Raw genomic sequence first — 14,844 nt, 5'->3', positions numbered from 1 at the left:
CTCACGCCTGTGATACGGGTTTTCAGGAGGGTTGCCCTGAATCCAAGGTCAGCCTCCATAGTAAGACACTGCCTCAAAATGGTTGCCGACAGGACTGGAGAGGAGGTTCAACAGACAGAGGTAATTCTGATGATCCAAATCCAATCCAAATCCAATCCCCAGAACCATAGAGAAGAGGAGACAAATGACTTCACAAAGTTGTCCCCTGGCCTCCACATGCACACTGTGGTACATGTGTACGCATCAGTCACACATAATAATAATAATAATAATAATAATAATAATAATAATAATGATACAGATACTTTTTAAAAATCTGCAAGTTGGGGGCTGGAGAGATGGCTCAGCGGTTAAGAGCATTGCCTGCTCTTCCAAAGGTCCTGAGTTCAATTCCCGGCAACCACATGGTGGTTCACAACCATCTGTAATGAGGTCTGGTGCCCTCTTATGGCCTGCAGGCATACACAGACAGAATATTGTATACATAATAAATAAATAAATAAATAAATAAATAAATATTTTTAAAAATCTGCAAGCTGGATAATCAGGCAAAGGAAACGACTCTCCGCCCCAAAGATGTCCTTCTTTGTTGCTTTCTGCTCTCCTGTGAGACGGATCCACACAGACACGAGTGGCTCCAGCTCAGAGAGAGAGCATTATTTAGTGTTTAGTTATTTTCAGTTAGGGTCTCTTGTTGCCGAGGCTGTTCTCCAACTCCATGTAGCACAGGCTGGCCATTAAACTTACGATCCGTCTGCCTCCACCACCCCAGTGCTAGGATTACAGGTGTGTGCCACCATGTTTTGACCTGGGCATGGTGTGTCACGCCTATATTCCAGCCCTTTGGACATGGAGGCAGGAAGAGTACTTCCTGTTTAAGGCCAGCCTGGGCTACATAGTGGTTTCCAGGGCAGCCTGAGCTAGAGACTTTGTCTTGGGGCTTTAGAAGCTGCTTTTACCCATTAGCCTGGTATTTTACCTGTGGCAGATATCGTGTGAGAAGGGCTATGAAGGCTCATCCTTCCATCACATGAAGAAGAGCCTATTTTTTTTCCTGTTTGGGTTGCATGGTGGCTGTGAAAATGTGCTCTCCCAACCCTTCCTGGGAAGTGTGATCAGCTGAGCGCCTCTGATGGCTGAGAACCTCTGGAACACATAGCCCCACCCAGACAGTGGCAGTGTAGCAGGGACTGAACTGGCTCATCCTCTGGAGACAGGGACCCCTCTGATAACCAACAAAAAGCCCTTGGTTTTTTTCTGCAGCAGCTTAGTTAAACTGTATCAGTAGAAGCCATGCATGGGAGGGAGGCACCCATATCTATAGTCCCAGTACAGTGGAGGCAAGAGGATCAGGAGTTCAAGGTCAGCTTTAGCACAGGAAATCTGAGACAACCTATGTGACCTGTCTTTAAGAAAAAAAGAAAAAAACCTTCTTAAACCAGCTCCAGTGGCCAAGAGCTGCCTCCAACTCCCCTGTGCTCCTTCCTTCTCCTTTAGCTACGATCTGAACCGCCCCTGGGGTCACATAACTCTCCAGGGCTCCCAGCCCCGCCCCACTTTCGGCCCCTTCCCTCCTGTGGCCAGGGCTGGTGTCAGTGTGATCCCTCACGCGGGTGTGAATGCTAGTGTGCGCGCCTTGTCTGTTTTGTGACCAGGTTAGGATAGGGTGTCAGGGTCAGAGTCCTTCCTGGAGACTGGTGTCGCTTCTGGAGATGGCTCTTGGGACTTTTGTCTCCACGTCACTTTAGAAGCACCTTGAGTGACAGAAAGGCACGCCTCCTGTTCGCCTTCCAGTCTCGGGTAAGCCTGGGCGCAGTTTCGCATTTACTGGCTGTTTGATTTATTGTTTGACATTTGGTTTTCTGCGCGCTTGTGGTTCTGAGGGCGTCTGAGCTTTTCTCTTTTCTCTCCTCTGTCCTTTTCTCCCCCCCTGACCCTCTCCTTCCTCTCTCTTGCCTACTGAATCTTCTAATTCCTTTTTGCTTTTCCTCACTTTTCTTTATCCTCTAGAATAAGGAAGTTACATCATTCAAAACTCCTTTTTTTTTTTTGGTTTTTCGAGACAGGGTTTCTCTGTGGTTTTGGAGCCTGTCCTGGAACTAGCTCTTGTAGACCAGGCTGGTCTCAAACTCACAGAGATCCGCCTGCCTCTGCCTCCCAAGTGCTGGGATTAAAGGTGTGCGCCACCACCGCCCGACTCATTCAAAACTCCTTGTCTTGGTGTTGGAGATGGCTCAGCAGGGCAAGAGCCCTTGTTACTCTTCCACAGGGCCTGGATTTGGCTCCTAGCACCCATATCCCACAACTGTAAACACCTGTAATTCCAGCTCCAAGGGACCCAGTGTCCTCTTCTGGCCTCCATGGGCACCAGCTTGTATATGGCATAAGCTCACACAGACACACACATACACACGGCATGCACCTGGATAAAATCAAATCTTTCTTCCTACCGCTGTGGTAGGCACCTATTCTCCAACTGCTTAGGAGTCTGAGGCAGGGAAATCACGTAAGCCTATAAATTCAAGGCCAAATTGGGCAGATCTGGCCTAGTGTTCATTTCTTTTGCTTTTATCTTTCCCTCACAGCTCTGTGTCTCCCCAACTTCCTTTATAAAGTGGACAAGCTCGTGCTTTGCCCCCAGAGACTCCCCCAGAATACAGCAATCAAAGCTTTATTATCTGTTGCTTCTCTGTAACTCTGATTGTTTAGTTGCTCTTCCTCTTCTTCCTCCTCCTCCTCCTCCTCCTCTTCTTCTTCTTCTTCTTCGTCGTCGTCTGTGGTGCATGAATTTCTTTTTTGTTTTTTGTTTGTTTATTTTTGAGAAATGGTTTCACTGATAGTTCTGGCTGGCCTGGAACTCAATTTGTAGACCAGGCTGGCCTGGAACGCCTGGAGTTGTGCCTGCCTCTGCCTTGGGGTTGCTGGCACCTAGCAGCACTTGACTCTTTAGTCATGATTGGATATGGTTTTGAGTACAAAGCCACACTATGAAAGATGTTTGGGATATTTAGTTTCCCACAAAATGCCAAAGTCTGCTTGTTAATTCTTCAGCCTCTTTCTAGGTTTTGGTTGATCATGACCCAAAGACATTCTAGGTGCTTGAGAGGTTTTTTTCTAGTTGGGTTCCAGTTAGCTTAGGGTTTCTCATGCTCAGCATCTGCGGTTGGTTCTATCCAATGTCACTGCCTCTAGAGAAGGCGAATATGACTGAGCTTTCCCTCTTGCATAGGGTTGTGGCAGGTGGTCTTTATTTAGAGTGAATTGCTATCTAATCTCTCCTATCTTTTTCTACACTTTTCTTGTTTCTTGGAATCTGTAGGGGGAAATTAGGCGTTCAAGACAAATGCCACCACAGTAGTGGGCCAACTGCATCAGGCCTCAGGGCTTGTATCAAAAGTCCCAATCCCAGTCTGAAAGCTTCTAGACCACAGAGGAACAGCAGCTGCCAAGCTGTCTGCTGACACAGGTCAGTCAGGACTCAAGCAAGTGGCAGTAGATGTACTGATGCCTGTTCCATGATCAACGAACCCCGAAAAATGACGTTGTGTGACAGGAGCCAGGCTCACGGGCACACAGCGTATGATGTCATCTAGGAGGACAGTCTAGAAGGGCAAATCCGGGTAGGCAGAGCGAACAGTGCTTATGAGGGATCAAGAGCAGAGGGGTCTTGGGAGGGACTGCTAATGTGGCAGCCAGGGAGTTTCCTTTGGGACTCGATGGTGGTGTGGTTGCCTGACTTGGCGAGCACGCAGGGTTTCACCGGTTCAGGACACGGCTACTTTCCGAGGGTCTCTGTTCATGTGTGGACACCACAGGGTACACTTGGACAAACCTGGAGGAACGGCCCAATCTCTAGGCTTAGCTCAACAGATGGGAAACGTGGGGTACAGGATGCACTGCCACCACGACACAGCACACCATTCTGTTGGGTTTTGCACTAGCAGGAGTGGTACACGCTAAGATAACGCTGAAAGATATGTAGGGTTGGGAGTGTAGCTCAGTGGTAGAGGTTCCCCACCAAAGTCCATCACTGAAAAACCAAACACCTAGATGTGCTGATCCTGTCTCTCCTCCCAGCACTCTCAAGGCAGAGGCAGGAGGATCACTTGCAAGTTCCAGGCCAGCCTGGTCTACATAGGCAATTCTAGGCCAGAGCCAGGGTTGCTTCGACGCTTACTAACCCCACCCCCCAACAACAATGTGTATAGGGCAGGATAGTATTGTATTGTGTGGTATACTTGCGTAGTATAATGTCTTAGCTACTTTTCTATTGCTGTAATCAAACACCGTGACCAAGCCAACTTAGGAAAGAAAGCATTTAATTTGGGAACTCGCAGTTTTAGAGAATTAGAGTCTGTGTCCATCATGGCAGGAAGATGGCAGTAGGCAGACAGGCACAACGCTGGAGTAGTAGCTGAGACCTCACATCTGTTCCACAAGCACAGGCAGAGAGAAAGAGAAAAGTAATTCAGAATGGTATGGGCTATTCAAGCTTCAAAGTCCACCCTCAGTGAACCTCCTCAACAAGGCCACACCTTCTGATCCTTCCCAAATAGTTCCACAAGCTAGGAAAGAAGCATTTAAATACATGAGCCTGTGGTAGCCATTCTCATTCAAACCACTATAGATAGCACAGTATATAGTAGAGTATTTTATATATATAGCAGAATATAGTACTGTACAGTACAGTATAATATAGTGTACTAGAGTAGAGTATACTATTGTATAATACAATGTGATATTGTATGGTATAGTATTGTATTGTATAATGTAGTATAGTATTTTATAGCAGAGTATAGTACTGTACAGTATAGAATAATATAGCATAGTAGAGTACCATATAGTATAGTATATTATTGTATAGTACAATATAATATTGTATAGTATAGTATTATATGATATAGCACAGTATTATATAGCATAGGATAGTACTGCACAGTATAATATAATATAGTGTAATACAGTACAGTAAGTACATTATTATATAGTACAATATGGTATTGTATGGCACAGTATTGTACTGTATAATGTGGTATAGTATTGTGTAGCATTGTATACTATAGTATAGTACTATCATTGGGATCTGGTCACCAGCCTATGGGACAACATGGAAGTGGTGGAATGTTTAATAAGCAGGGCCTAGAAGAAGAAAGCTAGGTCACTGGGGTCATCCCTCGATCCCTGGGAGTCCAGCCCCTCTTCTCCTTGCCTTCTAGACTCACCATGGGTGAACAGGTTTCCTCCACCCCATGGTTCTGCTATGATGATCAGACAAAGGCAATGGGACCAAGTGACTCTGCACACAATCTCCGATACTGTTCCCTTTTCCCTTCTCCTTTCTTCCGAGAGCCAACAGACGTGGCCCCTGCCTGGGAGCATAGATTCAGGTTATCCTGAGTCCAATCTCCATATGGAAGCAGCTACTGGAACTTCTATTGTTACACAATGAAGAAGGTCCCGGAGCCGCTGAGATGACTCTGGGTATAACCTTTGCTACCAAGCCTCCTCACCTGAGTTCCGTGTCTGGGGCCCTTATGTTGGAAGGAGAGAACTGACTTGGGAAAATTTCTCTCGCTTCTACATGCGTACTTAAATACCACACACACACATAAGTAAATGAATAAATGTGACGAAAGCTTTTAAAAGAAACTAATAACCGGGTCATTTGCCACCTACATGGGCGGGGACTTTGGGGAGGTGGGTTCCTTGGTTTCTGTTCTATTTATGTGAAAAGGCGCCATGACCAAGGCAAGCATTTAACTGGTGAATGGGGGATTGCTTACAGTTTCAGAGCATAGTCTACGACCATTTTAGTGGGCAGCATGGTGGCAGGCAGGCGTGTGCTAGAACCGAGAGCTCTTCTGACCCGACAGGTGCAGGCGAAGGGAGAGGGACCTGTGGACTTTTGAAACCTCAAAGCCCACCCCCAGGGACACACCTCTGCCAACAAGACCACATGTCCCACCGACTGGGAAACAAGCCTTCATACATGTGAGCCTGTGGGGGCCTTCATACATGTGAGCCTGTGGGGGCCTTCATACATGTGAGCCTGTGGGGGCCATTCATACATGTGAGCCCGTGGGGACCTTCATACATGTGAGCCTGGGGGCTTCATACATGTGAGCCTGGGGGGCTTCCTACATGTGAGCCTGGGGGGCTTCATACATGTGAGCCTGGGGGGGCTTCATACATGTGAGCCTATGGGAGCTTCATACATGTGAGCCTGGGGGGGCTTCATACATGTGAGCCTGGGGGGCATTCATACATGTGAGCCTGGGTGGGCTTCATTCATGTGAGCCTATGGGGGCCATTCCCGCTCAAACCACCACAGTTCTCCACAGTGAAGTGGGAAAAACCCAGGTATGGGCTTCAGATGCTATCTGATGACATTCTTTTATTCTGAGATTTATTGATTTTATTTTATGCATATGAGTGTTTTGCTGGTTTGTATGTATGTATGCCACATGTGAACCTACTGCTTACAAAGGTTAGAAATCCCTAGAACTGGAGTCACAGGTTCTGGGAATTGAACCCAGGACCTCTGCAAAGGCAGCAAGTGCCCTGAACTACTCAGCCATCTTTCCATCTTCCCAGGTCCTGATGATAATATTTTTAAGTACATGTTTATAATATAGCTTGCTCCTGCCCATTACCTTCTCGTGTCCCCCTCTAATGTCCTCTGAATGTCTTCTCAACAAATCCCCTCCTACTTTCATACTGTGTGTGTATGTCTTGTGTGTCTGTGTGTGTCTGTGTGTGTCTGCATGTCTGTGTGTGTCTGTGTGTGTCTGCATGTCTGTGTGTGTCTGTGTGTGTCTGCATGTCTGTGTGTGTCTGCATGTCTGTGTGTGTCTGTGTGTGTCTGCATGTCTCTGTGTGTGTTGTGCATGTCTGTGTGTGTTGTGCATGTCTGTGTGAGTCTGTGTGTGTCTGCATGTCTGTGTGTGTGTCTTGTGTGTCTGCATGTCTGTGTGTATCTGCATGTCTGTGTGTGTCTGTGTGTGTGTGTCTGTGTGTGTCTGTGTGTGTCTGCATGTCTGTGTGTGTCTGTGTGTGTCATGCATGTCTGTGTGAGTCTGTGTGTATCTGCACATCTGTGTGTCTGTGTGTGTGTGTCTGTGAATGTCTGTGTCTGTGTGTCTGTGTCCGTGTCTCTGTGTGTGTACAGAAAGACAGGGAAAGACTGAGTTTAGCTAGTGTTGCTTGCACAAGCATGGGTGTGAAGCTAGGACTGAAGCACCGACAACCACAAACGGCTACAGCGCTGATGAGCAATGACCCCTCCCGCCGCAGCCGCTGACCACCAGCAGGTCCCCAGGGGCCTTTCTCCCTTTTAAGTTGATTGGCTCCGGTGTTTTGCCACAGCAATGGGAAGTGAACACGCATAGTAACTGCAAACAAAGATGACTTAAGTACCATTCACTGTGCCTGATTTTAGGTGCTGTACCTGCTTTTGGTTTGGGTGTTGAAGACGGAGCCAAGGTTCTTGTACATACACAGGTGAGTGCTCCGCCACTGAGCTCGGTCTCAGGCCCGGTGCGGTACTTTTATGTGGTAACACAGTAGGCTTGTTGACATCTGTGTCAGCCCCTGCACACACGAATTGTGTGTTGTACCACCTGATGACAGTAGTCAGGAGGAGCACCAGTGCACGTATTGATGAGTGCCCAGTTCTGAAGACTCATGCACACTTAACAATTTAACTATGTCGATTATAGATCAATAAATATGTTCGTATGTATTACAGAGACCTACCTAGACCCATCAAAGCAGGATCTCCAGGTATCAAATCCAGGAATTAGGTTTTTGTTTAAACACACCAAATAGCACCAGCTACGTACTTAGATCAAAACACATGAAGGATTTTGGGACAGTGGCAAGAACAGAGACTTAGCCATGCCTGCCATGTGCCTGTAATCCCAGCACTCAGGAGTCTGTCAGGAAGATTGCAGCTTCTGGGCAAGTTGAGCTTTTCAGCATGACCCTCAGGGTAGAGCATTGGGGTACACAAGGACACCTCTGGGTCCTTACAACTGCACACAGGCTGTGCTCCCTGAAGTTTGGGATGCTCCACCTCATGGAGCAGGCCATAAAGTGGACGTATCAAGTCTATTGTTAGGCAGAGGAGTAGGGGTGTGTGTGTGTGTGTGTGTGTGGTATATGTGTGCCAATGCAGACGCTTGCTTGCTGCAGCGATTGTATAGAAGTCAGAGGACAATGTTCACAGGTCAGACTTGCCTTCCACCTGGGTTTGAGGCAAGTCCTCCTGTTTCTGCTCTGTGCTGACCCATGATCCTCTCCTGTTTCCTCTCTTTGGCATGTTGTGCTGGCTGACCCATGATCGTTGGTGCGGCTCTCCTGTCTCCAACTTTCATTTGCTATAGGAGTGCTGGGATCACAGATGTGTGCCACCACATCAGGCTTTTACCCAAACTCCTGGGATCAAACTCGGGTCCTAAGACCTGTGTAACAAGTGCTTTACCTGCTGAGTCATCTCATGTCTAGTCAGACCGGGAACTAGAGAGGAGAAGCAGACATGTCATAAGGTATCTTCTCCCTACGAGGACCACTAAGTGTGTTTTTTTTTTTTAATGTTTCTATGTGTGATGTATACATTGTATGTGAACGTGTATGCATGTGTGTAATGACCCCGGATGTTAATACTAGCCTTCTACCTCATTTGAGACAAGGTCTCTCATTCAGAACTGTTGTATGCTAGACTAGCTGGCCCGTGACCGTACAGCCATCATAGGTGTGCTGGAATTACAAGCATGTACTACCACTTTGGCTTTCCCTGAGTTCTGGGGATTTGAACTCAGGTCCTCGTGCTTCCACAGTGAGCTCTTTATCCCCTGAGTCATCTCCCCAGCCCAACACCATAGCTTTAATCAGAAAACTGCTGTGGAGTCCCCCAGCCTGGGGCTGAGTCATCTCTGGAACTGTGGGCTCTCAGTGACAAGAGACAGGCTGAGAGACCCTAGCTCAGTCCCTCTTCTGGCTGACTCCCGTGGAGCAAGAAGTTAAAGACACTAGGCAGGGACAGGCAGTGGCCCTCAGAATCTCTATGAGCTCATTGCTTGTCATCACCTAAATCTGGGGCAATGCAGCCACTGAGACCTTAGCCTTCCTGCTCCTAGGTACTGGCCCCCTGCGGTTCCCATCTCTTCCTGTGAGGATTGGTTTCCCACTACCTCGACCGCTCTGCATCTGCGTCATGGCCTCCTTGAACAAAGTCTGGCCCTTCAGTCATGATTACTGAGAAGGCTTCACATTTCCAGGTAGTATGCTCTCCTTGCCCCCCAAAACATATCTCAGATTATCAAAGCAGTCCTCAAGCAGAGTGGGGGCTTTCTCATGAGGGCATCGGCCGCACACAGCCGATCCCCAGCTCCATCACACATGCCAGTAAAGGAGGCTCAGGTGCACCACCTCCCTGGCCATTTGACCCCAACCTTTGGAACCAGCTTCTCTACTCCAGAGAAATCCCTTTGGTTCTTGTCTCTGGGACTTATCATCTGTCAATCAAATGTGTCAATCAAATGCAGCCCTCCGAGAGCGGGGCTGTTCCATCAAAGTCGCTAAGCTGATGGGAACGTTCTGCATCTGTGTTGTCCAGTGGGGGAGGGTGTGGCCATTGAGCCATTTGGACTGTGGTCAGTGTGCTTGACCATGCGTAAGCGTAGTATGAGATCAGAGTAGAGATACCCATTAGAGCAAGAATGGGAAATCTAACCGGGAGGTGGTGGCACACTCCTTTAGTTCCAGCCCTGAGAGGCAGAGGCAGTCAGATCTCTATGAGTTCAAGGCCAGCCTGGTCTACAGACCTGGTCTACAGAGCAAGTTCTAGGACAGCCAGGGCTACATGGAGCAACCCTGTCTTGAAAAACCAGAAAGAGAAAAAGGATGGGGAGTCTAACTCCTAGCTACACAGCTCAGAATCCTGACCACAAGTTCCCTCTGTGTGTCCTTGGATACATCACATCTCTTCCTTTGGGCCTCCGATTTCCCAAGCAGACAATAAAAGTCCTGGCTGACTCAAGATTAGTGGGTTTTGGTTGAGCACCTATGAAAATGAATGCTCGGGAGGACTGCAGGGCTGATAGTTTATCGTGTGCTCAAGCACTAACATACTCAGGCCCTGGACTCCATACCTGGCTTTGCAACAAGCAAAACTAGATGGCTTAGACCGTGCAAGCAAGCAGATGGGATCAAGGCTTTGTGTTTCCAACCTGATGCTCGATGCTGTTGCTGCTGAAGGTTCCTAGACATTTTGAGACACCCCCACCCCCGATCCAGATGCCCACTTAGGACCTTATCAGCTTCTACTCAAGCAGCAAAGCTTCATGTTGGCTGTCCCTACTGAAGTGGTGGACAGGTGAAGACCTGGGAATGCAGAGGGAATTCTGCAGGGGACACCGAGTTACCGCTCTGTACCGGGAATGCTGAGGGAATTCTGCAGGGGACACCGAGTTACCGCTCTGTACCGGGAATGCTGAGGGAATTCTGCAGGGGACACCGAGTTACCGCCCTGTACCGGGAATGCAGAGGGAATTCTGCAGGGGACACCGAGTTACCGCCCTGTACCGGGCATGACGTTGAGTGCCCTTGAGACCCAGCCACTACCCAGAAGGACAGTGAAGTACAGCCTGGAATCTGGGTTGTACTATAAGCAGCTGTGCAGCCCTGAGCAAGTGACTAAATGACTCCCTGACTCAGTTTCCCATCTTATATACCAAAAGGATGTTGGTCATGCTTATGACCTGGACTGAAGAAAATGTTTAGCGGATGCCTGCTGCTGCTGGGATGAATGTCTGTCTGTCTAGTGCAGGGAAATGACAGAACACTAGCTATTTCCAGAACATTCCCATTCAGCAACACCGTCCAGTCTGGATTCCCACCCTCTGATTCCAAGGCCATCACAAACTCCAAACCAGATGATGAGATCATGTCGATATAATTTATTAAATAGACCCTGAGGGCTCCTCCTAGGAGCGGGAGCAACTCAGTACATAAATACCAATAAATAAATATAGCTGTTATAGCTGCCGCTTCCAGCCCCTGCAAGGGTGGAAGAATAAGGTTTCAGTGGACAGAATAAAAATATCATAAATAACAAGGCTTGTCACAATGGCACTACCTCTTTCAAGTTAATTCTTGTGGCGCAAGTCCAGCCCTCTGAGGATAGGAACGGCTCCCCTAGAGCTCTGCCCCCTCACTCAGCATATCCTGTCCTTAGCCTCCAGTTTTTCCATGCAGTCTGAGAACTGTTTCAAAACAGTCAGTTTGAAGCTTTTACGCTCATAGAATTTTTCAGGCCCAGAGACGCTCGGTTTCGATGAATTGGAACACCTGACGTCGGAGCATGTGATATCGCTGAGTCGTTTTGTGACTCTGGAGGTGTCTATTCTGTTCTCGCTCAGCCTTCTGACCTCCTCCAGGTAGGCCTCGATGGTGGAGATGTTGGTGGACGCTTCGCAGCCCAGGGTGAAGCAGGGCAGCTGGAGGGACTCGTCGATTGGCACCTCGCCCGAGCTGTTTTTCTTCTGTAGAGAGAGGGAAAGGTTTGAAATAGTGTGAGAATCAGGTTTGTGATGGCCCAGAGATCTGAGCAGCCTGTTTGCAGGCTTCCTCTGTGTCGAGCCTGACTCAGACATCAGCTCATTGGCACAGCATCCCTGTGAGGCTCGGGTCTGCAGGAGTCTAAGGCACGGCTGGTTTATGAGCTGGAAGACATGGCACACCCACCCAGGTCGGCCATGTTAATGCTCCTACCTACCTAGCTGAAGCCACCCAGCCTTCTGCAACCTGCGCTTAGATGCTCAGAGGCCGAGGCAAAGGACAAAGGGGGCTTATCTGAGTTTCCACGCAGCTCCCTCCTCTTCATGCCTCTGTATGAAGGCCACCGGTGCCGTGGAGGACGGTTTATGTGGCCTGCACAAGCCTCTGAGAAGCTAGGGAGTTTCTCAAACAAATGAGGGACTCAAAGTCCGTCCTTACCCTCCCTCTTCCTCAAAACTGAGAGCTTTTGGGTAAAACCAAATTGCTAAGACCACAGCAGCCTCACCTGGCTCAGCACCTCTACCTTTGAGTCTATTTAAGCCAAGGACAAAGCTTCATTGCCAGGGTGGACGACAAGGTCAGTGCTAATATCAATGCCATTTCCTGACTGGGCATTGTTTACCTGAAGCTATCGAGAGGTTTGGAGTAAGTGTGGTATTCACACCTACTGGGCCTTGTGCCATTCTCCTGCCAGCATCTGCCTTCCAGCAAGTTCCAACAGCACGCACAGATAGTTACCTAGTTAGTTAACTGCTATGAACTAGCCAGAGGCACCAGCCACCCAAGGGAGGATTTTCTCAATTTACTCCCCCAGGACGTCTTTTGCTGCTGGGCAGGGGATTCCTGACTCGAGCTGGCCCATCTCTGAAGCTGTGCTTCCAGCAAGAATGCTGTCGGTGGGACGGTGAGCCAGGTAGATGTGAGATAAGGAAGGAAGGCTGTGAGCAGGGCACACATCCTGTCGTCTGGGGGAAGTGGCTGGTGTCTGGGTCCCTGGACTAGTCTGCCTCTGCCTTCTCTGTTAGTGCATTGACCCCCTCAGAAGCATCCCCACAGCAGCCTGTCTGGTTCTTTCCCATCCCACCCTGGCTGCCGTAGGAGGTTTCACATCGGGAAAGAATAGCCATTCTGGATAGCAAAATAAGGCATTTAAAGAAGTGGTCTGGAAGAGACATCTCAAGGGTACTTACATAGTCTTCATACAGTTCCTTAGATTCAAGTTCCAAGTATTTAAGTATAGTTTTTATCATGTCTGCTGTAGGTGCAGTGTTTGTTGTAGGTGCACCAAAGGATGGACCGCAGGTGGCCAGCCAGGTTCCCATACAGCAGAGCAGCACCCAGGCAGGCTTCGTCGGTCCTGGAGAAAGAGAGGGATGCCGTGAGGGTCATGGGTCAGCTCTGCCTGGTGTAGCTGTTCCTGTCTCATTCCCCTGAGAGCCAGAACGGCTGGTACCTGTGCGGAAGGTCATGGTGACGGCCAGAGAGTGAGTAAAGCCTGCTTCGCTTGTGGCCTCTGGAGCTTGATGTGTTCGCCATGGCCACCAGGCAGTATATAAAGGGCCAGCATGAGGGAGATCACAGGCCCGCCCATGGCGAAACCATTGCTCAGCTTTTCTCCAGAAAACACTTTCAAAGTGCTGCCAGCCACGCTCGGGGAAAGCGGGGCTGGGAGGAAGTGCTGAGGTTACCCTCAAGGCAGGCAGAGGCTTGAGTCACAGCCATACACGTGCTTACACACACAGAGATACACACACATACCACACAGGAAGGCACATGCATCTTGGGCATCTCTTTCTTCTTGGAAAGTGCTTGTTGGCTTAATGAGAGGAAATTTCGAAGCCCAGAGTTGAAGAGTACAACCACCGAGGAAGAAGTGGCTTAGCGGGGGCTGAGGGTCATTGCCCTGCAGGGAATTTCTGGGAGGCCATGTGTAGGCACAGAGTCACTGTGAAATCCGCAGCGCGATCCATCTGTGGGCATTCCTGACGCACATCCACGCCAGTGAACGGGGGATGGCTCCGATCAGCGCTGTGTAGGTGTGCGGGCAAAGATTCCGTGCTACGATGCTTGCTCCTGTCCCTGGATTCTCACCTGTGTCTTCATGACTTCTAGCTCTAGAACCAAAGCCAGCTCAAGAGTTATTTAGTGATGGCGTCTTCCATTTCTCAAGTAATGGGAGTAAGGAGGGTGGCTAATTGTTGGAACACAGCGAGATGGCACACACTTGTCACTTAGCGCTTAGGAGGCTGAGATGAGAGAGTCACAAATTCAAAGCCAGTTTTGACCTTATAGAAAATCACTGTCTGAAAAAGAAACTATTTTTTTTTGAGCCTTGAAGAAACGTTTACTACTGAATTTCAAATCACACATGCAAAGTAGGTAAGACATTCTCTGTCACCTTTAGAATCAACATATCTTTAACTATTTTTTTAAAATGAAAAAGAGTTATTCATGGGTTAGAGAAATGGCTCAGTGGTTAAGAGCACTGGCTGCTCTTTCAGAGGACCTGGGTTTGATTCCCAACTCCCACATGGCAGCTCATAACCATCTTTGACTCCAGTTCCAGGGGAATCCAGTGCCTTCTTCTGGCCTCCGTGGGCACCAGGCATGCACACGGTACACAAATATACTTGCAGGTAAAACAGCCTTTCATGTTGGGTGGTGGTGGAGCTCATCTTTAATCCCAACATTTGAGAGTCAGAGACAGGCGGCTATCAGTGAGTTCAAGGCCAGCCTGGTCTACTGGTGAATTCCAGGACAGCCAGAACTGTTACACAGAGAAACCCTGTCTGGAAAAACAGCAAAAACAACAACAAACCTACCCATATACATAAAATACTTTTAAATAAAAACAGTTATTCAGTCAGGCATGGTAGCTCATACGTGTAATCCCAGCATTCAGGAGGCAGAAGAGGAAGGACTGATAAAAATTTGGGACTGACCTTGTCTACACAGTGAGCTGTAGCCCAGGCAGGGCAGAATGAGACTGTAAATCAAAGAAGTTCTTTGTTAGGCCGGGTTTATCCATCAATGGTGGAGACGCCCCTCACATTCCCAAAGCCCTAATTCAATACCCAGTGTTTAAAAAAATATTATTGGAATCATTTATTCTTTTTGTTAAGATTGTGTGTGTGTGTGTGGTGTGTGTGTGTGTGTTGCCAGTGCCCGAGGAAGCCAGAAGAAGGCGTCCGTTCTCCTGGAGCTGGAGTTACTGGTGGTTGTGAGCTGCCCAGCGTAGGTGCTGGGAACTGAACTGAACTCAGGGTCTCTATGAGAGAAGCGAAG

The 14,844-nt window shown here is 48.5% G+C and overlaps 2 protein-coding genes across 2 annotated transcripts in view; one reads left to right on the top strand and one right to left on the bottom strand.

Moving 5' to 3' along the window:
- The window catches only part of Mlxip (MLX interacting protein), an 83,443-nt gene extending 77,458 nt beyond the window's left edge, over positions 1–5,985 (top strand). The window contains exon 18 of the mRNA XM_057764396.1: positions 5,874–5,985. The gene's annotated coding sequence lies outside the window, so the exon portion shown is untranslated. The remainder of the gene's footprint in view (positions 1–5,873) is intronic.
- A 5,231-nt stretch (positions 5,986–11,216) lies between these two features.
- Il31 (interleukin 31) lies at positions 11,217–13,028 on the bottom strand. Its single transcript, XM_057764743.1, has 3 exons — positions 13,013–13,028; positions 12,750–12,916; positions 11,217–11,543 (listed from the first exon to the last, which is right to left on the bottom strand). Exons 1-3 carry the CDS (start codon positions 13,026–13,028, stop codon positions 11,217–11,219), a joined length of 510 nt encoding a protein of 169 aa, XP_057620726.1.
- Positions 13,029–14,844: the final 1,816 nt, after the last annotated feature.

This window comes from Chionomys nivalis, chromosome 3, assembly GCF_950005125.1.
Source record: "Chionomys nivalis chromosome 3, mChiNiv1.1, whole genome shotgun sequence".
NCBI classification, from domain to species: domain Eukaryota; kingdom Metazoa; phylum Chordata; class Mammalia; order Rodentia; family Cricetidae; genus Chionomys; species Chionomys nivalis.
Note: the sequence above shows the minus strand (reverse complement) of the source record. Positions and strands in the feature narration are given on the sequence as shown.